Source organism: Bombus affinis, chromosome 6 (assembly GCF_024516045.1).
Source record: "Bombus affinis isolate iyBomAffi1 chromosome 6, iyBomAffi1.2, whole genome shotgun sequence".
Classification (NCBI taxonomy): Eukaryota; Metazoa; Arthropoda; class Insecta; order Hymenoptera; family Apidae; genus Bombus; species Bombus affinis.
The window spans coordinates 385981-411990 of record NC_066349.1 but is presented as its reverse complement, the minus strand read 5'-3'; the positions used below and the strand labels follow the sequence as shown (position 1 = coordinate 411990).

Sequence of the window (26010 nt, the reverse complement as noted above, 5' to 3'; positions counted from 1 at the left end):
TTCGATTATTGTGTTGTATTATGTAGATCGTGATATTCATTGTATTGTATTATACTCTTCACGAAATATCAAGAAGAAATCATATGCTGCAACTCAATATTTGATGGACGAGATTGCTAACATTATAATTTTTCAGGTCTGCTGATATAAAACGGTCATAGCCGTTAATGTTCTAAAATTTCTTTGAGGTAAGATGTTTAAGCCGCTCTTATAGTCATATGTATATCCTATGAGATATGGAAAATATATTGTAACATAAATCTCGAAAGTTATGCGATCTGATTAGCGTGATCGATATCTTTCTGGTGAAAAATGCGAAGACAAAACGAAGAACAAGTAGTCCGTGTTGTATTTCTACATGGGAAGACTACATGCAAAATTTTTTTCTGGTAAGATAAATTAGTTGCGAGTAATTTTATAGTGGATAATTATATCAACTACTATATTCTATTTTCGCAACAACTTTGAAATAATTTTACAAAAATTTTCTATAAAAGTTGTCTCGTATTTGAAAATGCGACAATTGAGAGAGAGAAGAGAGAGAGAGAGAGGAGAGAGAGAGAGAGAGAGAGAGAGAGAGAGAGAGAGAGAGGGAGAGGAGAGAGGAGAGGAGAGAGAGAGAGAGAGAGGAGAGAGGAGAGAGAGAGAGAGAGAGAGAGGAGAGAGGAGAGAGAGAGAGAGAGAGAGAGAGAGGAGAGAGAGAGAGAGAGGGAGAGGGAGGGTGGGAGAGGTATTTTGCTAAGGAGAATGATAATATTCATAATAAAATACAGAATGATAATGAGAAATAGGTCGAAGACACGAAGAATAAAGTTTAATTTTGATTTAAATTTATCTACGGTGGAAATTGGTTTGGAGGAAAATGTAACATTTGTTTAAATTGGAATGTTTTGGAGTGAACTTAATTTTAATTTTTTCAAATGATTATAGAGACAATAAGGTTATAAGATAGGAACGAACCCATATAAAATATAAGAGGAAAAGTCGAAAAATCTTTCCAACTTTTGTTACTTACGAAAATGAAACTGAAACACAAAACACAGTATTTCGATATTGTCGAAGTATCATACCCGTTTTGAGCAGGGTAAAATACATTTTTCCGGCATTAATTTAGTTCACAACGCTTTATTATTTACAAAGTACAATAACGAATACAACACGTGAGATGAATACATACATACTGAAAATTTCAATAAAATCAGTTGATGCAAAAATGTATACTTATTATTTATAGCCAATATGTATACGAAAGCATTTTTCAGTGTTCCGATATAAATTTAGAATAACTCCATATGAGAATTTACAATTTTTGCAGCAACTTGACGAACGTAAGTGTTTGACCATATTCGCGTTCGCAGTATAACGCGTCAGAGTCGTAAGTTCCCGTCTCGATACGATAATCGACGCCACGAATCAGCCGATTCCCTATATTGGTTAAGATAATAGGGGTAGTTTGAATAACTTTGATACTGAGTTCACAGTTTAAATATCACTATTTATTTCCAACAGCTTTTGAATAATATAAGTGTTTGTGAGTGTTGCAACTGAAGAGATTTTGTTGTGTTCTTATCGAAGACCGAATAACAAGTTAAAGTGTGTTCTGACCGAAGAATTGACAGCAAGTGTTTTTTTTTATCGAAGAGTTGTTAGCAAATAATGTTCAACGAAGAAACCGAAGACGTGCTTTCCGGTAGAAAATTACCGATTCAATTTGAAGGTTCTCTGCAGCTGTTGACTATTTTTCGGATTCTATATTTTTTTTAATAAAATAATGTAAAACGTTAGCTTAAATAGTAATGGAACTTTTATAGTATTTTAAGAGAAATATTTTAAAGAACGATCAGGTCGCGACACATGATTAGTTCAGATTTAGCCTCTACATGACAAGAAAATGAAAAACATCCAATGAAAAAAGATACGAATTTGAGTTCCACAGTAAAGGATCATTTTGCAGAATATTTTTTTGATAGATCTCCATCGATTTGAAGACGTAAAATGTAGCTATGATAGTCGTGACCAATATTTTCTTACGTTCCATACTGTTTGTAGTTATATTGTATACATGTTTTGTATAGGGCATACAGCTTTTATCTGCAATAAAAGATCTATTGCAGTATTTTTCAAATACATCATGAAATGAATATAGGAGCGAAAACAAAATACATTAACGATGCATAAATTGTTTACTTATTCTTAATACAGAGCATATCTTACATATACATATATGTGTATACAAGAAAGCTTCTCTAAAGTTCTGATATGAATTAATGTAATTACACATTATTCAGAACATTTAACTACGTTGAAATTATTTCGTCTATGATAAGGTTTAATCTTCAAGATACGTAACTCCAACTTGCCTTCGAATTTCGTCCTCTAATTGTGCAACTAATAAAGAAACATTGTGCGGTACTTTAGAGCTTTCAGTTACACCTAAAACGGAACAAACCAAGTTAGCAATAATAAACATAGATATGTACAGGTTGCAAAAATGTTATTTTCCGTAGCTTTGGCAGGTGATTCTACAGATCTGCAAAAAACAAGATAGCTGACAAATTGACCTTAACTTTGAAAATCAAGACCAAATTTTTTTTCGCATCGTATTTTATTCATTGTGAAAATTAAAAGTCTTAAAGGAACCAAGGATCGCAAATCAAACGTTCTCTTGAAAAAAATGTTAGAATTTCATTAATTTTATATATGTATGTACAAGTGCATATACATATATACATGTATATACACATATACATATAAGGTGGCATGGTAATCACAATACAATCTGATAGGGAGGGACTCGACAGGAAGAAATAAGAAAAAAATTTGGTATAATATTTTTTTGCTTGAAGCTTCGTTTTCGAGAGAATCGACTTTGAAGATTTCAAAAGCATACTTAAATTTGGTTAATTTTGGACTGAAAAAGATAAATAAAAAGATAATAAAAGTCGATAAAAAATTAAACTGCATTTGAAATAAGTCAAAAATGTATAATAGCATTTTTTCATAAGAGGCTTTATTTCCGAGAAAAATAAATTTGAAAATGTACCATGCGTTTCTATCGGACCAGTACGTAATTAAATATGTTTAAAGTTTATTTTTTTGAAAACAAGTCCTTAAATGGAAAAATTTTATCCTACATTTTTAACTTATTTTCTTCGTGGGATATTTTCGTTTTAGCCTATTTTTGATATAGATTTTGCACGTTTCAGCAGCCAGCAGGCTTTGATCATTGGTATTTTTAAGTCTTTACGTAAATCCTTGTTTCTGACATACCATGGGGCGTTTACTATCGTTCTAAGAATTTTAGCTTGTATTGTCTTTATTTTGTTTATATGACTCATTGCTGCTGTCCCCCATAGTGGTGTTCTGTACGTCCAGATTGGTTTTATGGTCGTTTTGTATATTTTTAATTTATTTTCTATGCTTAATTTGGATTTTCGACTTGTTAGCCAATGCATTTCTCTCCTTGTTCTCTGTATTTTGTCTATTATTGATTTAGTATGTTGTTTCCATGTGAGTTGTGTATCTAAGTGGAGTCCTAGATATTTAACTTGTTTTGTTTGTCTTATGTGCGTGCCATTCAATTGGATATTTGGTGGTTTCTGTTTTCGTAGTGTAAATGTAATATGGTTGCATTTATTGGGATTTGCTTCTGTTTGTTTACCTTGCAGCCATTTTTCTATTTTTGTTATATGCTCTTGTAGTAATGTGACTGCTGTTTTTGAATTAGTGTGCTTGACTAGTACAACCGTGTCGTCCGCGAATGTCAGTATTTTGCTGTTAGTATGTTGGCCGTGTATAGTGTGTATAATATTGGTCCTAATACGTTTGCTTGCTGTACCCTTGTCTCGATTCTTTAACTTCAGAATATGTGTCCTTTATTTTTAGATACAAAGGTTTTGTTGCTTAGATATGATTTGAGTAAGTGGTGGATTTGTTCTGGGAAATGTTTTTTGATTGTTTATAAGACGCTTTTATGGTTCACTTTGTCAAATGCTTTCTCGATGTCCATGAAGAGGGCTATACAGTATTGTTTCTTTTCTATTGCTAGTAAATTTTCGTTGACGAGCCTGTGCATATGCTCTATCATGGAGTGTTTGTTTCTGAATCCAAATTGGTAATCTGCTATTAACTTTCCTTCCTCTATTGCTGGTTTTAGGCGGTCGTATATTATTTTCTCTAGTATTTTGGAAAACGTACGAAGTAGTGATGTTAGCCTGTAAGATGCAGTTTGGTGTGGGTCTTTGCCTGCCTTAGGTAACATTATGATCTGCGCTAGTTTCTATAGATTAGGTTCATTATTGAGTTCTTAATATTGCATTGAATATTATTTTCATTAATTGTATTGCTTTTAGCGGAAAGTTTTTCAAGATTTTACCTTTGATTACGTTGATTAATGGTGCTTTATTGTTTTTTGTTTTCTTTATTATGATTCTAATTTCTAGTGCTGTTGTATCAGGTATGGTGTAGTGCTTGTCAGTTGAGGTACTAGTGTTTTGTACATCTAAGTTTGTATGACAGTTGGGGCTGCTGTTGTTAATATTATGTGGAGGAAATGTGTTACAAAGGTGGTTAGAAAATTCTTCAGCTTGCTCTTAGTTGCTTCTGTCTCATGTATTGTCTTTAAGTTCCAGATCATTGTTTTATCCTACAGTTGGATCAGTTCCGTGGGTCATTTCAGTTCAGGTGGACGGATTAAATCCGTTGAACAATTAAAATGACGAATTTAATATGCTTTCCCTTGTCAACAATCAATGCGTAATCTTGGGGGAAGACTTGGCCAGAATATAAAATGTAGAAATTTAAATGTGAGTCTGGTTCTATTTAAACAATAGTGATGGTCATGTAGAAGTTGACATGCAGGTATGACTATTACACAAATTCGAAAAGAAAGAAAAAAAGAAGAAATGGGATATCGGATGGTATATCTGTGATTTTCATACGACAATAGTATATAATATATAATTTTTTATACATATCTTTTATATAGAATTAATGTCAATATTTTTGTCCAATAGAACTGTTGAGTTGGAGCCTATGGTTCCTCTGAGACTTTTGCACTACATGATAAGTAAAAGTACGATGCAACAAGATTTTGAAATGACATTTCAAGATCAAGATCAAATTCAGTGTTGCGACTATTTTTTTGGTGATCTCCATCGATTCAAGCTGTAGAATCATCTGCTAAAGTATTGACAATTGATCTTATACTCTGTACTTTGGTTTGCTTTAACTAAAATTAAACAGACAATGTAATACAAGTTATACGATACAATTAGATTAATGTATGTAAACATTGGTAACACGGATCATTTATGGAACATAATTCGTAATATTAGTAATAATTCTATATAAATGTTGCTATATGGTTCTTTTCTATATAATATATATATAAAATATTATATAATATTATATATATATATATATATATATATATATATATAAAATATTATATAATATTATATATATATATAATATGGATCTTAAAAGTTATTATATTCATGCAAGGATATTACTCTTAATAAAAAAAACTAATTTTTCATTAATGAAATCAATGAATCAAATTGACGTAATGCATGGAAATGGACGGACAATTGAAAAATGAAATAAGTCCACAGTAATAAAAATACACAGTGTCCCAATAAAAGTTAAATTTCGAGGTGGACATAATTTGGTTTTAGCAGTTTTCTTGCAGGGGGGAGCGCAAAGGATATATGAAAACTAAGTCAATTTTTTTTTAATAGAATCATATATAATTCTTTTAATATATTAATCGATCTTACTTGGCATCCTCATAAAAAGCGATTAACCTATTTACATATAACGAAAAGTCATTATTTTAGCACATATATTTCAATGTTTATTTTGTACATAAAATATTATCGCATTGATGGACAAGGAAAACAAATAATAAAGCGTGTCTTGCCCTGCCTTTCGTACGATTAATTTTACACAATAAAAGTTAAAATATTTGTTAAACCAATGATTTTTTGACATAAATAAATTAATAACTTATTATTATTTAATATATTACCCAATATATTAATATACTAATATACAATACGTTTGTAATATATAATATATTATCTTTAACATATAGTTACATTTAAAAGAAATTGAGTTGACTTTGACTAGTGCATAGTTTCATTTCAAAAAAATATTGATAATAAAATCTACAAAAAACAATGTTTTAAACGATTTTCATATTTTTGAGTGAGTAAAAAACAAAAAAAATAATTTCTACCGTGTATGTGTGTAACGCCTAAAGTAATGGAACAAGTGCGTGTAGGTGTGTGTGCGCGCGCGTGTGTGTGTGATGTTGAGTGCTGAGGAATGTATGTGAATGCCGAAACTTCATGACAGAAGGCGACAATATACGATGAACCCCAGTATGTTTAACGAGATGCTAAAATAAAGGGCGCCGATTAAAAAATTAAATATGGATATTTAAATATCCTTAAGATTGTCATATGAGTAACATAGTTAATTGAAGATCCCTATATGACTTATTAGTAACTATATTTAGTTAACTAAAAGATATTGCAATATATAATTATATATATTTATGGAAAATTATTTACTGTCAATTATGCGACGCAACAAATTTTTTTCGGAAGCAACTAATAACAAAAGAGAAGCTTTTCGTAAGTATGACATTATCGTCATCGACACTTGAATTTAATTGCTATCTTGGCACTGGTAAATCTAGTTAGTAAATATAGTTAGTAAAGAATTTTCAGAAAGAAAGTCAACAGTAAAAGATGAATGCTCCAAGAAGGACTATATTTTTCAGATGTTTGTTTAGGATGGATCATTCTACAAAGATCATCTAATGCATATCGCAAATTTAAATTCGCGTTGATCACTGTAATATCTCTTGTTCTTGTTTAACCATTCCATCGCTATAGGACATAGGGCACATATAATGCATATAAGACATTCGCTACTTGTATCTTATATCGAAAAATGCTACCGCGGATGGTTTATACAGAGTTACAATACAATTGATGATGCGCCTGGTTTAATAATATGTAACTAAAAATTCTAAAACAGAATTATAATATTTTTACAAACTTGTAACTACATAAGAATGCTCATTTTGAGGTAGTTAAAGGAGTGTTACGGATACCGCTGAGATTGTACTGTTTCATATTTTTCGGTTAGTAAAGATTAAGTGGCATTCAAACGATTCAAATGTTTTTGTTGTTTGGTTAAAGTGAATATTAATTAATTGGTAATTTGTGAATAATACTTTGAATTTAAAGAAAATCTCAAAACACGCTAAAGTATAGGTAAACAGTACCTGCTAAAATGCAATTGCGAACTTCATTAGCTTCATAAACAAATCCAACGCTGTTGATAAAATTAAACTTATATTCAGTTTCAGGAAGTGGTATATTTATTTTACCACTTGGCAATTCTACCGTTGTAGGACACCAAAAGTTCGGAACTTTTATCATTCCTTTTGTACCAATGATGTAAGCTTCATTCGGTAAATCAACTAGACAGTGAGTAATAATGGTTGCAGTACGGTTTCCTTTGTAAAGAAAGGTAGTAGATACAGATTGATCAACCCCCTCTTCATTTAAGCACCCAGCAGCTTGTACAGTATGAGGTGTTTCATTATTAAATATTAAACAAGCAAATTGAATTCCATACACGCCCAAGTCCAATATGGTACCGCCTCCTAGACTTTTTATGCTAAACAGATTAACGTATTTTGTAATATAATAAGTTTGACTTAAATATATAATGCATTTTGCAATGTATTATGCATTTAATAAAAATTAACAGATTTTAGCATACTGCCTAGAATAAAGAATTAATGAATATTACAGATACACAGAAATTAAATTGCAGTCGTTAATACACAACGTATTATAAATGTAGGAAGTTTGATGCTGAGTCATTTACCTATAGAAATATTTGGAAAACGTCAAAAACGCGGAATACAAGAAGGCGAAGTAAATTGTATAAAATATGATTTATTGTATCGATTTCAATATACCGATATAGAGGGTATATCTTATAAGATTTTTTTTTTTATTTAATTTGCACTTTAAAAATTTGTCCAGTTGGACATTCGGTAAATTTTATCCTTTGAGAATGACCAGTATTTTTCAAGCATTTCCGATAATTTTACAAAGAAGTGTTTTAAATAAAAGTTAATCAATTTTTGTTTCACTACACATTTGGATATTAAAAATTTCCGACAAATTATTGCTTAATAAAAGGTCAACATGACCTTGACTTTTTAAAGTGGCACCGTATACAATATTATATATTTTGAGCTTCCTAGAGTTGTAGCTGATCCCAAGAAGAATTCAAATTCCACCATACTATGACCTTCAGATGACTTTGAATTAAAAAATTTAGATTGGATCAACAGAAGGAAGATGAAAAATTACTTTATTTCGATCGAATTACATATTCAAAATAAAATTAAAACTGTCAAACTAATAAGCTTATTTGAAGAATTCGCCGACAACACACAATAATACTGCTTCGCATTACACACTACAATCATCTACTGCTTATTGCTCCAATTTAAATTTCCGAATTCAAGGTCAATTTTCAAGGTCAAGGTCAATTTTCAATTCATGTCAAGATTATCTCAAAATCATGATATAGTAGGTTATTGTATTCATTTTGACGATTGCAACAACTCCGCGAAGTCCAAAATACATACATAGAGGATCCGGCCGAATAATATGTAAAAGTGGGCACAATGTGATCTTTGTGAAAAAATAAGAAAGGGATATCGAATAACATTTTTTCACTTTCGGCTTGTTTTTCGAGAAAATGAAGTTTGAAAATTTTCCGAATATACTTGGCTAATTTTAGATTGGACAGAATCGACAGGAGGACATTCTACTTATGAAAATAAGTCGAAAATATAGAATAAAATTTTTCCGTTAAAAATTTTATTTTCAGAAAAATAGCGGTTCGACATGTTTAGTTAAGAATTAGCCTAGTACATACGTATGATAAATTTTCAAATTTATTTTTTCGTACAGAAACAAAGCGTCTTATGAAAAAATTTTATTCTACATTTTTGACTTATTTTTGCACGTATGATGATCTCTTGTGGATTATTTATTCCTCACCAGTCCGAAATTAGCTATGTTCAAATATACTTGATAAATTTTCAAGCTCGATTTTCTCGAGAACAGCCGAGAATGAAAAGCCTTTATTCTATATTTTTTTCTTACTTTTGTACATAGAATTGTGTCGTGTTCGTTTTTACATGTTATTCGGCCGGACTCGATACACGTTGTCATTTAAAAACGTTGAGGTGGTCTTGAATTTTCATGGAAAAAGTGTTGAGGTTTATCTCGTAATAGACAGAGGAAATGCGTGGATGAATGTATAATAGAAATATATTTAAGTCTAAGTATAGGTACAGTGTATGCTAGTCCAGATCCGAACGCTGGTAGCGTTATTTTACAAAAGAGCTCCGAAGCCATGGGCCTATGGGTGTTTATATAATTAAGAAATACTGGTCTATCTGTACCCCGCTGCATCATCTGTGCAAGGCATGTTCCTAGAAAAGGCTATTTTTTCCTAAAAGTGAGAATCACTTCAACAAAAAGAATTATTGAGAAATTTTTAATATCCAAATGTACAGCGAGCCGAAAACTAATTAATGTCTTTTGTTCAAAATAATTCTTTAGCATATTTGTACTTTCGAGCTATCGCGGGAAGATGCGGTCGCGAGAATACGCGTCAACGGAAGTCGTAAATTCCCGTTACGATTATAATAATGGACACCACGAATAGTTCGATCCCCTGATTTCGGTTAGGATAATAGGGGTGATTCAGTTAGTATAACACTATGATTCACAGAATTATAAATTATGTATTTTCAACACTTTATACAATCACACAAAGTAGTAACGCCGTTGATTATGATATGGATTATGAGAAGGATTATTCTTAGATGAGAGAATCCGTATATATGTTGACCTTGACTGTGCGTTGGTTATGAGAACCAATATAGTGATTCTCCTGATGGCGTAGAAGCAGTAGAAGTAGGAGCAGTCGGAGCAGTAGGAACAGTCTGAGAGATGAAGGAACTGTAGGAACTCTGGGCACCGTGAGAGCCGAAGGAACTCTCGGACATGTAGGTATTGTGAGAGCCGAAGAAACTCTAGGAACTGTAGGCACTGTGAGAGCCGAAGGAACTCTGAAGTTTGTTCCGATGTGATTACGGAGGAAAGCTCAGTATGGGTGTGCCCTTTGAACAAAGAACGCGGATTCGTTGCTTACATTTTTAGTTAGGAAAGTGAGGGCAATGATCCGCGATGCTGATTGGTTATGACCGATGTTGGGAAGGAAGATGGGAGGAAGCCTCTTACCAATGTGATTCATGGGCGACATTATTTATGGGAAAAACCAGCTTTTCCGTTATGCAATTATTTCGTTTTTCCCATTAGGTAACTACTTCCTTTCTCCGTAATTTGGAAGGATGTACAATAGACCTAAGGACCTTTTAAGTACCAGTAATAAACTGAAAATACTTGTACGATTAAAGCTTCCTGCCAACTAATAAGACTCGGTTTATGGCGGGGCCTTAGGTTTATTGAGGGTTTTTCTAACGGTGCTTGGGCCTTGACGGTTAGACAATGAAGGACGTCGCGCGGACCTTTTCACGCGAGGTTACAATATTATTGGAAACACTCGAAAAATGGTGGTTAGTATTAAACAATATACCCTGTATATCTTATAGGAATATTGAAATATACATACATACATATTTTATATATATGTAACTTATTGTATCTTAGGCATATATATATGTAGGAAAATGGTATAGTGCTAGTAGATTTGGTAACGGTATGATTGTTACAATATCGTTTGATGCTCCGGCAATCTATGTTTGCGCAATCACTATTCGTCACTCACTAACTTCGTTACAATGATTCTTTTTAAAATACGCTGACAACAGTCTATGACAACGCTGATAACATTCTATGACAACGTTGACAGCACAGACCCGACGGTATCTGTGCTTTGAAGATTTGTAACAACGATAATGATACTGTTTTTGGACTTTCTCTCAACTTTGGCTATGTATTAGGTCATCCCATAAGTTCATTCCGTTTTTCGAGCGGTTATATATGTTAAGATTGTTTACATACCTTTCAGTTTCACGAAAAAATGTAATCCCTCTCTCGTTGTACAACTTCTTTCCATTTCTCAAGTGCATTGGTCCCTCTCTAGGCCCGATACTATACACATTATACACGGCAAACATACCAACAACTACCAACAGCAAAGTATTGACATTCGCGGACGACACAGCTACACTAGTCAGGCATACTAACCCAGAAACGGCAGTCAAAATACTACAAGAACATATCACAAAAATAGAAAATTGGCTACAAGAAAAACAAATAAAAGCAAACCCCAATAAATGCAACCATATTACATTCACGCTGCAAAAAAAGATACCACAAAACATCCTATTGAACGGCACGCATATAACACAAACAAAGCATGTCAAATACCTAGGACTCCACTTAGATACACAACTCACATGGAAACTACATATCAAATCAATAGTAGAAAAAATACAGAAAACAAGGAGACAAATGCATTGGCTAACAAGCCGAAAATCCAAATTAAGCATAGAAAATAAATTAAAAATATTAAAAACGATCATAAAACCAATCTGGACGTACGGAATACCATTATGGGGGACGGCAGCAATGAGCCATATAAACAAAATGGAGGTAATAAAGGCTAAAATCCTTAGAACAATAGTAAACGGACCTTGGTACGTCAGAAACGAAGACATACGGAAGGACCTGGGAATCCCAACGGTCAAGGAAGAAATTAGCAGATACTCAGAAAAATACAAATCAAGAATAGCAACACACCCAAACCGGTTAGCTGCGGAAACGTACAAAACCATAAACATGGACAGAAGACTAAAAAGGAAGCATCCAGCAGACCTTATAAAGGACATAACCTAGCAAACACGAGGATGGTACCCCGCTGGGGGTAGCCACCAACATGCTAATATAACTGTTAAAAAATGCCACCAAATGTCCAAATTGGACAAATTGTGAATTTCAATAAAAAAAAAATAAAAAAATAAAAAAAAAATTGGTCCCTTATTGCCGTATGTTTATAAATCGACACATGAAATGTATACACAAAAGTCGGCACGAATTTATGGGATGACCTAATATATCGACGACTGTTCTGACACACGAAAAGTCCATTTGTGTGCAGTTTTAATGTAAAGAAAATAAAAACCTTTATATCCAACCTAGCAAATCTTAACATTAAAAATTGTCTCAGTAGACACCATCTTTCTTACTTACATGCAGTATTGTGAATTATAATTTCATCCACAATTTTAATTTTAAAATGCATACAAAGGACAAAACAAACATCGTTTACGTACTTGAGTCGTTGAACATCTGGCATTCTAAATCCGAAGGATACAAGAACTTGATGAACATCTCCAATACTTCCGGATTCAATTTCTTTTTTAAGAGTTTCATATATAGGAAAACATCTACTCCAAATACCTTCCATTAAGAACAACTTCTTCTGCTTTGCTAAATTTATCAACTCTGTTGTTTGCTTCAAATTCATAGTTAAAGGTTTTTCACATAAAACATGTTTCCCATGATTTAACATTAATTTTGCAATGTCAAAGTGTTGAGGATGTAACGTTCCAATATATACGACATCTGTAAATGTAAAAAAATACAAAACAATAGATTACAACAATTTTGTGTTATTTCACAAAAACTGGCTATCTTATTTAGCTTTCGGTATTTCGGAGGTGCGTATCTGTAGAGTAATTGCGCATGCGAAGTTAGAAATTGTCGAAGTGATGAAAAAACGAGTGGTAAATGAATTGCGTGTATGATTTCCTTGCCGAGTGGCGAGTATGTACAGTGTACAATGTACAGGGTGTATGAAAAGTATGTGTAAAAACCACCGTAGCGTGATTCTAAACATCTGGATCGGTGGAGATTTGTAATAAAATGTTTGTGCAAAATTGATCTGGAGCATGATTTTCAAGGCCAAATTTGTTTTTTATTGTAACGTATTCCACTCATTATGAGGATAAGAGGTCCCAAAGGAACCATGGTATGGGTCGCACTCAAGCGAGGAACTGAACGTACGTTCTCTTGCTCTTGCGTGCTCTTGCGTTTCCAGAGGCAAGGAGAGTAAGGCGGATTTGTTAGATTCAATAACGTTCAAAAACGTTTATAAAAAGATTGTTTCTATATTAATTCAGCTTAAAAAAACATGAAACATACCAATATTCTTGTCTTTCGCTAGCTCTACATAATTGTCGAACGCCTTTTTAATTTTATGTAAGCTAGAAAAGTTCTGTGCCCTTGATAGTTCACGTGCCGCTACTGCAAGAACTACATGTTCGGATTCTGGTAATGTTCGTAAGCATGTTACAAAATCATGTGATATTTTTCCAGCACCTGCTATACCCCAATGAATGGACATCTGTAATAATGTAATTTTAAAAGAAGCTAATTATTTACTAAATAATATAGTGGTAAACAATTATAAATTAATTTAAAGTTATAAATAGTAACATTGTTATTCTCTTATATACTAGAATTGATTGAGAAAATCAGTACATGTTTTCAATTGGTATTTCTTATTAATGTATATATATGTCGGAGATAAAAGAACACCGGAACCTTCCCTTTGGAACTTTGGGAAGATCCCTTAGTACTGTAATACAGATTTCACCATAGCCGTACTAAGAAATTGTTGTCATTCGATCCGACTGTACTTATTCGAGATTTGTGATAGTGAGCTTGGGCTCGAGGCGACAACCAGTCGCCGAACGTAGCCGCGGTGAAGGGATGAACGCTTTGTCTAACAAAGGCATGAAGTAACTCTATAGCTCTCCTTAAAAGAAATACTTGGGACGACGGTAAGCATTTCAACGATTTCTGTCCCGTGGCTCGCCACACGCAGACTCTATTCTTCGAGTAAGACAATTACCAGATGTTGACGCTTCTCCACAGCACATGTTCAGCTAGCCCGAGGACCCGCTATAAATCTTAAGATTTATTTAACGAAAGTCCTTAAAACCGACAAATAGTCTTTGTTCCAACTACAGGAAACTTGGAGAAATCTATTTTTCTCACGAACAACGCTACTCGATAGCAACTTTCTCCTAAGGGCGGCTAGCACCCTTCCCTAACCACCAACATGGAAATTGACCAATTAACAGTAACACCAATTTCCCTCACTTTCCGAACGAAGACTTTTCTCCACGAATCCGATGATTTCGTGCCCTTAGGCACACCCATCATAGTTTTCCTCGACAGCGTTACCATCAGTTCCCCCTGGGCAGGCGACCTAAACGGACGTGCGAAACAGTGCTCCAGTGAAAGTGCGGCAAGAGAGAAGAGAAAGGGACAAAGTTATGGCCAAAAATAGACAAAACGTGGAATCATGCAGATTCCACCAATAAAAATAATTAACTCCGGTGAAACATTTTTCATAAATAAAGCTACAGACTGTACATATGTAGAGAAAAATGATGATATTATGGAAACAGCACAATCCGACGGGGAACAAAATATACCAATACACCAGGAAGAAAGCTGGACGGTGGCAACCTCCAGCAAAAAACGGAAGGTAACCCCGCTCGCAAGCGCGAGGAAAATCGATACATACGAAAAAAAACAATGGCTACAAGATATCAAGCTGCACAATCCATTCAGCGCACTGCCAGAAGAGGCAGCAACGGACCCAACGGAAAGTCCGACAAACCGTATTCCCAAACCACCACCGATATACGTAGACGCAAAAATAATTGACCCCCTCATCGAACTATTAAACAACATCGCAGGGAAAGACAACTATATCATCAAACAGATAAAAATAGACCAGGTGAAAGTGCAAACCAACACCCCAGAAATATTCAGAAAAATTACAAGATCACTAAAGGAAAAAAACGCAGCATATCACACTTTTCAGCTCAAAACCGACAAAAGCTACAAAGCAGTAATCAGGGGACTACACCCAAAAACAAATACCGGAAAAATAAGTGAAGAACTGGCAAAAATCGGACACCAGGCAAGGTCAATTAATAACATCAACAAATACGATACCAAACAACCATTACCGCTATTCCTAGTTGAACTAGAACCTAAAAACAACAACAAGGAAATATACGATATAGAAAAATTACTAAACACAATAGTAAAAGTGGAGCCACCCAGACATAAAAAAGAAATCCCACAATGCATAAGGTGCCAACAATACGGACACACTAAAAACTATTGCAATAGAACCCCGGCATGCGTTAAATGCGCAAAAAACCACTTAACTATACATTGCCCATATTCTGGAAAAATAGAAGAAGTTAAATGCTATAACTGTAACGGAAACCACCCAGCCAGCTATAAAGGTTGTGAAGTCAGAAAACAATTACAACGTAAACTGTTCCCGCCCCTACGAAGCAGGACAATTACTAACACACAAGCCCAACAGGACAGCACAAAACCCGAAATAATACCAAATACAGAGCAAGCAACAAACACCAAATCTATCAGCACCAACACCATTGGTGGTCTAAGCTACGCTCAAGTAACCAGCCAATCGACACATACACACAACCAATACCACAGCAATAGTAACAATGACACTGCAGAAATCAAAGAACTGCTCAAACAATCCATAAAGAACACCGAAATGCTAACCAGAATGATAAGCGAACAAAACGCAGTACTCAAACAGCAAACCCAACAAATCATAGTCATGCTACAACTAATTACAAACGTGCTAAGCAAAAAATAAAAACGGACACTCTAAAAATAGCAGCCTGGAACTCAAACGGCCTACAACAACGGGCCCTCGAAACTAAAACATTCATATACAATAATAATATAGACATACTACTTGTCTCAGAAACACACTTCACTACAAAAAGCTACTTGAAAATACCATACTACACCATATATGATACCAAACACCCCTCAGGAAAAGCTCACGGAGGGACAGCAGTGATAGTCAGAAACGATATCAAACATTATCTACACAGCCAAGTTAACAAAGAATATTTACAAGCAACCACCGTTACAATTCAAACTAGCAGCAACTACTTCCAGTTGTCAGCAGTATATGTGCCTCCGCGACACAAAATAACAACACAAATGTGGGAAGAATACTTCCAGGACCTAGGGGACAAGTACATCGCAGCGGGAGACTACAACTCAAAGCACACGCTTTGGGGGTCAAGAAACATTACACCTCGAGGTAGAACACTGGAAAAATACATTAGAAATAATAACCTCAATATATTATCCACAGGAACACCGACACATTGGCCGACTGTCCTTAACAAAAAACCATATCTTCTGGACTTTGCAGTTACAAGGGGACTAAACACAAATAAACTAAAAATAACACCCAACCTCGAGCTCAGCTCCGATCATACACCCATAATAATTGAATACAAAAACAAACCGATACTTTATAGCAATCCAGAGACACTATGCAATAAAACCACCAAATGGCAAACTTTCAAAGAAATAATAGAAAGCAAAATAAACTGCAACATCCCGTTAAAAACTCCTGAACACATGGAACAGGCAGTAGCAACATTGACAGCAACTATTCAGGAAGCAGCAAGGACAACCACTACTCTCGAACCAACCAGCAGACAAACAATAACAATCCCGCAAGAAATACTCGACAAAATCAAAGAAAAAAGAAAAGCAGAAGCAAAATGGCAAAAATACAGAACCCGAGAAAACAAATAACACTTAAACAAACTTGCAAAGGAAATAAAAAAAGCAAAATAAAGGAGCACAACGATAACGAATTCGCAAAGTTCATAGGGACACTCTCCACACACGAGAACACCAACTATTCACTATGGAAAGCCACGAAAAAAATAAGGAAGCCAATAATACCCGTCCCGGCAATCAGAAAAGCAGATAACACATGGGCAAGAAGCAACGAAGAACAAGCTGAAGAATTCTCCAACCACCTCTGCAACACATTCACACCACACATTATCAACAACAGCAACCTCAAAAGACATACGGAGGAGGATCCACAAACCACTACTACCACAGCCGACAAGGAATACACCATACCTAAAACATCGGCACAAGAAATTAGAAACATAATTGATAAAACAAAAAACAACAAAGCGCCAGGAATCGACCTAATCAATGGTAAAATCTTGAAAAACCTTCCGCCAAAAGCAATAAGACTAATGACAATAATATTCAATGCAATTCTAAGAATTCAATACTTCCCCAAACCATGGAAATTAGCACAGATCAAAATGTTACATAAACCTGGCAAAGACCCGCACCAAACTGCATCTTACAGACCAATATCATTGCTTCCAGTATTTTCCAAAATACTGGAAAAGATAATATACGACCGCATAAAACCAATAATAGAGACAAAAAAACTAATACCGGATCACCAATTTGGTTTCAGAAACAAACACTCCACGATAGAGCAAATGCACAGGCTTATAAACGAAATAATAGTAGCACTAGAAAACAAGGAATACTGCACAGCCCTCTTTATAGACATAGAGAAAGCATTCGATAAAATTAACCATGAAAGTCTACTACAAACAATTAGGAAACAATTCCCGGAGCAAATACACCACTTAATAAAATCCTACCTAAGCAGCAGAACCTTCGTAATAAAAATCAAGGACACACATTCTCAAGTTAAAGACATCAAGGCCGGGGTACCACAAGGAAGCGTTCTAGGCCCAATACTATACACATTATACACGGCGAACATACCAACAACTACCAACAGCACAGTATTGACATTCGCGGACGACACAGCTATACTAGTCAGGCATACTAACCCAGAAATGGCAGTCAAAATACTACAAGAACATATCGTAAAAATAGAAAATTGGCTACAAGAAAAACAAATAAAAGCAAACCCCAATAAATGCAACCATATTACATTCACGCTACGGAAAAAGATACCACCAAACATCCTATTGAACGGCACGCATATAACGCAAACAAAGCATGTCAAATACCTAGAACTCCACTTAGATCAAAAACTCACCTGGAAACTACACATCAAATCAATAGTAGAAAAAATACAGAAAACAAGGAGACAAATGCATTGGCTAACAAGCCAAAAATCCAAACTAAGCACAGAAAATAAATTAAAAATATATAAAACGATCATAAAACCAATCTGGATGTACGGAATACCACTATGGGGGACGGCAGCAATGAGCCATATAAACAAAATAGAGGTAATACAGGCTAAAATCCTCAGAACAATAGTAAACGGACCTTGGTACATCAGAAACGAAGATATACGAAGGGACCTGGGAATGCCAACGGTCAAGGAAGAAATTAGCAGATACTCCGAGAAATACAAATCAAGAATAGCAACACACACAAACCGGCTAGCTGCGGAAACATACAAAACCATAAATGTGGAAAGAAGACTAAAAAGGAAGCACCCAGCAGACCTTATAAAGGACATAACCTAACAAACACGAGGATGGTACCCCGCTGGGGATAGCCACCAACATGCTAATTTAACCGTTAAAAAATTCCACCAAATGTCCAAATTGGACAAATTGTGAATTTTAATAAATAAATTAAAAAAAAAAAAAAACTTTGCAGCACTATTACTTTGAAGCACTTTTTCCCTATTCACTTATACCTGGAGAGGACGACCGTCTAGACACGTCCGTCCTCCTCGGCTGCCCGAACAGGAGTGTATATATATGTCGAGCTCTCATCGGGGTTGGGGGCGTGTAACGAATCTTCATTTGGATTAGTCAATTAGATTGTTGTTATACAATAGAGATGATATTTATTGGTACAAATATGATTATTACAGAATTTAACAAGTAACCGTGGTGATTAGATACTCGAGATGCTAATGGGATAGCAAACGCGCTTTCTTCCAAAGTCTAAGTCGAACTCCAACTTACTTGTCCACAATTCAAGTGTAACTCAACTTACTTGTCCACAGTACAAATAGAACTCTAACTAACACTTGTTGAAGCGTAGAGAGTATATCTTCAACAATAAAAGATACAAAAATGTTCGCTAGGACGTGTGTAACTCGCTGATGTTGGACCAACGCACATAATTGAGACTGATGAAACTCTTCTCTCCTTACGACCGCGTTCGTTTACATTATATTGGTCGAGGGGGTACCGATAAAATTCCAATCGCCTTTGTTAGACGGTTCCACGTAACGGCGACATTGTTTCTGCTCGGAGTTTGATTATTAATGCAATATGTGTGTGTCCTACGATAATGATACTCCGAGGCAAAACTACACGTGGCTTGATTTGTCCTCGAGCACGTGTGCCGCTACAACTATATTTTTAAGGAGAGCTATACAGCAACTCCATACCTCTGTTAGGTAAAAACGTCCATTCCGTGACCGTGGCTACGTTTAGTAACCAGTTGTGTCACTTCGAGCTCAAGCCTACTGTCATAAATCTCGAGCAAACATAATCGGATTAAATTATAGACAACTACTTCTGAGCTTTATTATTTATTATTATTTTACCGGGGTTGTCTGCCCTCAAAGCAGAGGAAGAAGGAGGAGGGGTTTTTAGTGGGTATGGCAACAACATCCGCCCGAGTCCCACATAACCCAGTGATGCGGGTCACTGGGCATGCGTTACAGCATTTTCCCCTCCTCACGCAAAAAAAAACACATTACATATCTTACATTTTGTTTATGTCATAGTATCAGGTAATATATATTAACTATAAACAAAGGCTAGGCGAGCTTGAGTATTTCATTGAGTATTCCTATTATATATCCTTCATATTGCAGTCCTGTGTACAACTGCATAGTGAAAAAAAATTATCATTAATGACCTGCGTTAAGTTTGACTTAATCTTTAAATCCAACTGTCACACCGTAAAACGGCTGACTATGATTTTGGATAATAAATAATAATATAATTACAATTCATATTAGCCTTTTACATCGTATTGCTATTATTAAAAATTGCAAACATCTCAACCATAATATCAAGGAATTTAATTGTTCGACTGTCAAAATTGTCGTCGAAATAGATTTTTAGAAAAATCTCTTGCAGTCTCACATATGCAGTTGTAAACGATTATTTAGTTTTGTAAAATTTAACATCAAGGTAAACAGATCAATGACTGATGGATGTAAACAGATCGTCAAGCGGCTATGCTAGTGAGCTTCACAAATACACACATATGGGCTAAATTGATTGTAGTGGTATCGACTGTTTTTTTGCAAATATCTCGATAATGAAGAACCCACGAGTAACATACAACGGCAAAAGTAATTCAAAATGGCTGTAAGATAAACAAACAGAAGAAAACCCCAATAAATGCAACCATATTACATTTACACTACGAAAACAGAAACCACCAAATATCCAATTGAATGGCACGCACATAAGACAAACAAAGCAAAAAGTTAAATATCTAGGACTCCAGTTAGACACACAACTTACATGGAAGTAGCATACTAAATCAATTATAGACAAAATACGGATAAAAGGAAGACAGATGTACTGGATAACTAGTCGAAAGTCTAAGCTCAGCATGGAAAATAGACTAAAAATTTACAAAACGATAATAAAACTAATTTGAACGTACGGAATACCACTATGGGAGACAGCAGCAATGAGTCACATAAATAAACTCGAGTCACTACAATCGAAGATACTCAGAGCAATAGTCAACAGCCCCATGGTATGTCAGAATCAAGGATTTACGGAGAGACCTAAAAATACCAACGATCAAAGAAAAAATCGGCAGATACGCAAAAAAATATAAGAAAAGAATGACAACACATACAAATCAGCTGAAACGAGCAGAAATCTCATAAAAAGAAGACTAAAGAGAAAACACCCCCCTGATCTCACCAAAGAAATAAAATAGAAGAGAAATAAAATAAACTAGAAGATGGTATTCCGTTAGGGTTGGCCATTCACATGTTAGTTAGCAATAAAGCTAGAAAAATTGACCGAATGTTCAGCTGGACAAATTGTAAAGTACAAATTAAATAAAAAAAAAATGGAAATTTACAACGTGACTTCAGTCCCCTTCATGCGTGGATTCGATTTCTGGAATGCATCATTCATATATCTCACAGAATGAGAACTGAAAAATGGTAAATAAAACAAAAAGACGACAAAAAATAGCTTCTTCATTGAAAAAAAGAAATATAACAGTTATTCCTAAACCTGCAGGTAGCGAGAATTCAAATGACGAGAACGCAACAAACACAAATTCCAACAAACACAAATATTAGCAAACACAACAGGTGTAAACATCAACCTACCCCAGAATTTACGAACGATTGTAATAACAATATCTTGTCAATTTCCTATAGATTTAAAGAAATTTAAATCACATTGTTTTCACAATGCAAAATTATTTAAAACGGCATCCTCATGGTATCCAATGCCACAAACAATACACAAAATTTTAATACGTAGCAGGCAGTTTTCAACAATGCATTTTAATCTCAAGGCCACTTAGCAGAAGACGCAGCGGAATCTAAAAACAAATTTTACAAATATGATAGACAATTTTCACGCTTGCAAAAATAGTTGTAAGAACAATTTACAGCATACATATATTTAATAGAGCTACGGAAACATCAGATCCATATATCTCATGCATTAGCCTTAAAAACAGAGTTCATAAGCAATAACTAAAGAATTTAAGTAAATCAAAAGTACCGTCATTATTACGTACCCCATACATCCAATCAGAACCATTAACCATCAACATGTAACATAAATCCAGAACAAGCAATGGACGAAGAAGACCAGTCTGCTGATAATGAAGAATGCGAAGAAAATTTGCCAATATTTAGACATTTAGACAATTCAGAACTAAACTCGGGCGAACTATTATTATAACTGTGACCATATTTTTTTATTTTACTTTTACTATTTTCTTCGGTATATCTTTTATTATTTTTCCCAGTATTTTATTATAAATAGATAGATTAGATTAATGAACAGAATCTGTTTGATTTCTGCGAAGATCCGCTGCACGAGGTTTTCTTATATTTCTGTTGACAGTCCGCTAACATAACCGAATAAAACTGATCCCATATCAAATCTGCGGCCTTTCTGTTCACAAAAGCTAATAGCAGAATCCGTTAATGCAGATTTGGCTGGTAGTGCAACTGGTTTAATAGAGTAACGTTAGTCCTGAAGAATCACGGTGACGTATATTATGTACGTTAAGTAATAAAGAACAATGCTTTTATATAAATATTAGAATATATTAAAATACCAGAATTATAGAATATTAGAATATATGAGAATACCAGAGTTATAAAATATTAGAATACGTTAGAATATTAGAATACATTAAAATATCAGAAATGTAGAATATTAGAATATAGGTTAGACTATACGTTATAATAAAGGCAATTTTTGAGCTTTAGAAAAAAATTCATACATAATTTATCATGTTTAAATGTTACATTTAGTCCCATTTAAAAAGATAAGAGTCGCCTGAAGATTCTAGAGATATTTTTACATAAATAAGAGTAGTATTTTTACTTCTAATAACAAATAGGTTGAAGAATAATTGCATATAAATATTTAAAGAAATATAACTCGTAAATACGAAGATGTGTATACATTTAGTAATAAAATTAAATATCGCTAATTGTATATGTATAATAGAATAATTACATAAAATCTTGTCAATATCAACATTAGATACATATAAATATTCTTTTTTTATATTAGATTATTCATATAAAAGTTTATATAACCTAACCCCAATCTGGAAAACAATCATGGATTTCAACGACTACTGACAATTGAATATGAACAGAATTATGTGCATTCATCATTATTATGTTTGAAACTTATAACCAATTGGGATATGACAGCAAAAAATCATATAACAGAGGTCTTAGGAAAATATGTACTGTTCTTTTTATCTTCATAGAATGTTTGCGTAAAAGATTTCAAGTAAAATTTTGTTACAAAACTGCATGTTACTCTTCGTGTTTTTTAGGCTTTGTAACACATGAACACAACTTTTAAATTCATACAATTGACAATTATTAAGTTTAAGATTGTGTCACTTAAATTTAAAAAATATTAAATAGGATAAATGTTTTAAAATTTATGTAGATATTGTAGCTGCTGTAAGTATTATACAGGGTATTCCTCCAACTCTGTTCACTTCATTTTTATTGTTTCAAATAATAAGAGAAGAATAAGAATTATTTACAAAAAATTAGGAGGAAGATATACTTTGTTGTAATAGTTTCTTTTTAGGCGAAAAGGTAAAACGCTCTGTAGAATTTATGTTGTCAAGGCATATAACTTTTATGTCTGACTTCAATAGAATAGGGATTATATTGAAAATAATTCCTCATACATTTGAGTTTGTCGAATTTATTACTTGCATTGTGAAATATTTCTATTATATTTTGCAGTGTTACTGATATACTACCCAACAAAACATCCAAAAATAACAATTGTAAGGTTCGAGCAGGCCAAAAAATTGTGTTTCTGGTATGAAAAATATGTGTGGTTTAGACTTTCACAATGTCTCAATATCAATATTCTTGTAAGAATAACGCCAACAATCTAACACTGGTGTTTATAATAGTCACTATTTACTGTTTGTTTGTATCTAAGATATTAAACGTGTACTTATCTAAGCAAAGATTGTACTAAATTACAAGCCTCATTACGATAAACAATATATGCACACATACACATCTAAAAAACACTAATAAAAATAATCTTTCTGTAAAGAAAGATAGAAAGAATCTTAGTAACACTGAATTTTACAATTAATCTAATGAAGTACTTTTATGTTCAGTATTCAACATTTTATGAAATTGGAATATAAGACATTTCACTTAAAAATGAAACTGACATGAAGGTCTTAAAAGGTCTTGAAAGGACTCTGAAGATCTTTTGTATATGATATCACCATATATATATATATATATATATATATATATATATATATATATATATATATATATAAAAGAAAATACATCGTCATTATATTAGATCTGTTTTAGAATCTAAATATATTTTATAACTAACTGTTTTCTGTTATTTAAAGTAATAAGAGATATTTCAGATAGACAAAGTTGGTATACATCTTTTATAATATCCTTTTGTAAGTTAGATTTAGGATACTCAGTGATTTGTTAAAGTATTTGAAGACGACCTCTAAATCTTTATTATACATGAAAATTGTAAAATAATATCATTCTTAATAGTTCGCTTAATAATGTTAAAACAGTCTGATAGAAATCATTTGTCGCTATGTCTATTTAATGAGGCTTATCATTTTGTTAGGCCATAAATCTCTTAAATATAATATAAATATTTACACATATTAATAAGTCTGTAAGTAGTAACCAGTCATACGAGGTTCTAAACATGGTTTCTTCTAAGTTACATGTACCATTTTATGATCATATAGGAGATATACATTATATTGTATACCTAAACAAATATTTTTTGAGCCGTTTGCTTAAATAAGAGAGAATTTATTTTAGTATAACCAAAGAAAAAAATCTAAATATTTTCAAAATGTATATGATTGACTGTTGTCATAATCACTATTACTAATATTTATTACTAGTAATAGTAGTTAGCAATACTAATATTACCAACTACTATTACTAATACTTTGTGGTCGTGTGCTTTTTGCAGTAACAGCAGCGACACGGTAAAGTCCTAAGTTTTTATGTTATTCATTTCTGGTGGTTTTAGACAAGTCCACAGTAATTTTGTAAATAGGTAGATGTAAAATGACAAATGATAATATTAATTAAAATCGTTTTACATATTGTTTTTGGAATATACAGTAAAAAATTCATCTAATTGGAAATTTGCTGTACGTATATATATATAGATACATATCTTTTCTTTCTTTTTTTTTCTTTTTTTTTTTATTTATTTAATTTGTACTTTACAATTTGTCCAGCTGGATATTTGGTAAATTTTTCTAACCTAACATACATACATATGTATGCAATATCTATATAGATGTATATTACAATATTATAATATGAATGATTTCTTATATGTATAAAATTAAATTATAACTTACAATGTTCATAAAAGGTGACTTTCACGGATATTTAAATTGTTGTCTGTTTTAGAACTTTAAGCGCTACATATATACATAGAACACGAACGTGAAAACCACTAACTTTCAATTAACCTTTTTATGAGATATGGACGTCACAGCAGAAAGGAAGTTTCCTCATAGATAGAAGATTAGAGATTAGAGATAGAAGGTCATAGATTAGAAGATTAAAAATATGTCATACTATCACAATTATATAATAGAGGTTTATGTAATGGATGGAGTGTTTAAAGTGTTCAATTTGTTAATAGTAATTTTGATGGAAGTGCAGAAATGCTACCTACCTTTCCATTTCGATGATTCTTAGACATGTTCTAAAACTAAAAATTTCGAACAACTGTGAGACTGCAATAAATGTCTATTATAACCATAGATATACAAAGAGTTAGAATACGCGAGTCATATAATCTTAAATTATCGTGTAAGTGGATGCGATATAGGAGTAGAAAGAACGCTGCATAAAAGTGTCTTCTGTCCTTGTCTAATCAGGCATGACACTGACAATATTTGTGTTGGCTATACACTTATATGTTTGCTATACGAATGAGCATGCGTTATTAGACAAGGACACAAGAGGCCTTTATGCAGCGTTCTCTTTCGCTTTCGCTTTCGCTTTCTCAGCTCGCCCTCGCACTCTATCCTTATATCTCTATGATTATAATTTACAGCTAAATTAAAAGTGAATATGATCTATGTTTCCAATTTGGTTTAGATTTTTCAATGCCGTTGCCAGAGGGTTGGGTTGCATGAAATAATAACGAATCAATTATTAGAATAGTAGGCGAATGATTAATTAGATAACATTATTCTATGAAAATAATATTTTTTATTATTTCACGTAGTGTCGTCAGTCGCCTCGCGTCGGTCGGATTCGAGAAGCTAACTCAAA

At 33.4% G+C, this 26010-nt stretch overlaps 1 protein-coding gene across 7 annotated transcripts; it reads right to left on the bottom strand.

Annotated features, from left to right (window-relative positions):
* Positions 1-1109: 1109 nt before the first annotated feature.
* LOC126917848 (trans-1,2-dihydrobenzene-1,2-diol dehydrogenase-like) lies at positions 1110-25600 on the bottom strand. 7 transcript variants are annotated; one of them, XR_007711096.1, is made up of 7 exons: positions 25406-25600; positions 21726-21806; positions 13284-13485; positions 12413-12704; positions 7301-7698; positions 2215-2433; positions 1110-2091 (listed from the first exon to the last, which is right to left on the bottom strand). XR_007711096.1 is itself a non-coding variant. In XM_050725203.1 (6 exons), the coding sequence occupies exons 1-6, from the start codon at positions 25430-25432 to the stop codon at positions 2330-2332; spliced, it is 1104 nt and encodes a 367-aa protein (XP_050581160.1). In that variant the 5' UTR covers positions 25433-25600; the 3' UTR covers positions 2165-2329. The 7 variants fall into 7 exon arrangements, 6 of the variants coding, with proteins under 6 accessions (XP_050581160.1, XP_050581161.1, XP_050581162.1 ...); XM_050725203.1 differs by lacking the exon at positions 1110-2091 and having other exon boundaries at positions 2165-2433; XM_050725204.1 differs by lacking the exon at positions 1110-2091 and having other exon boundaries at positions 2165-2433; positions 21726-21803.
* Between the last annotated feature and the right edge of the window lie 410 nt (positions 25601-26010).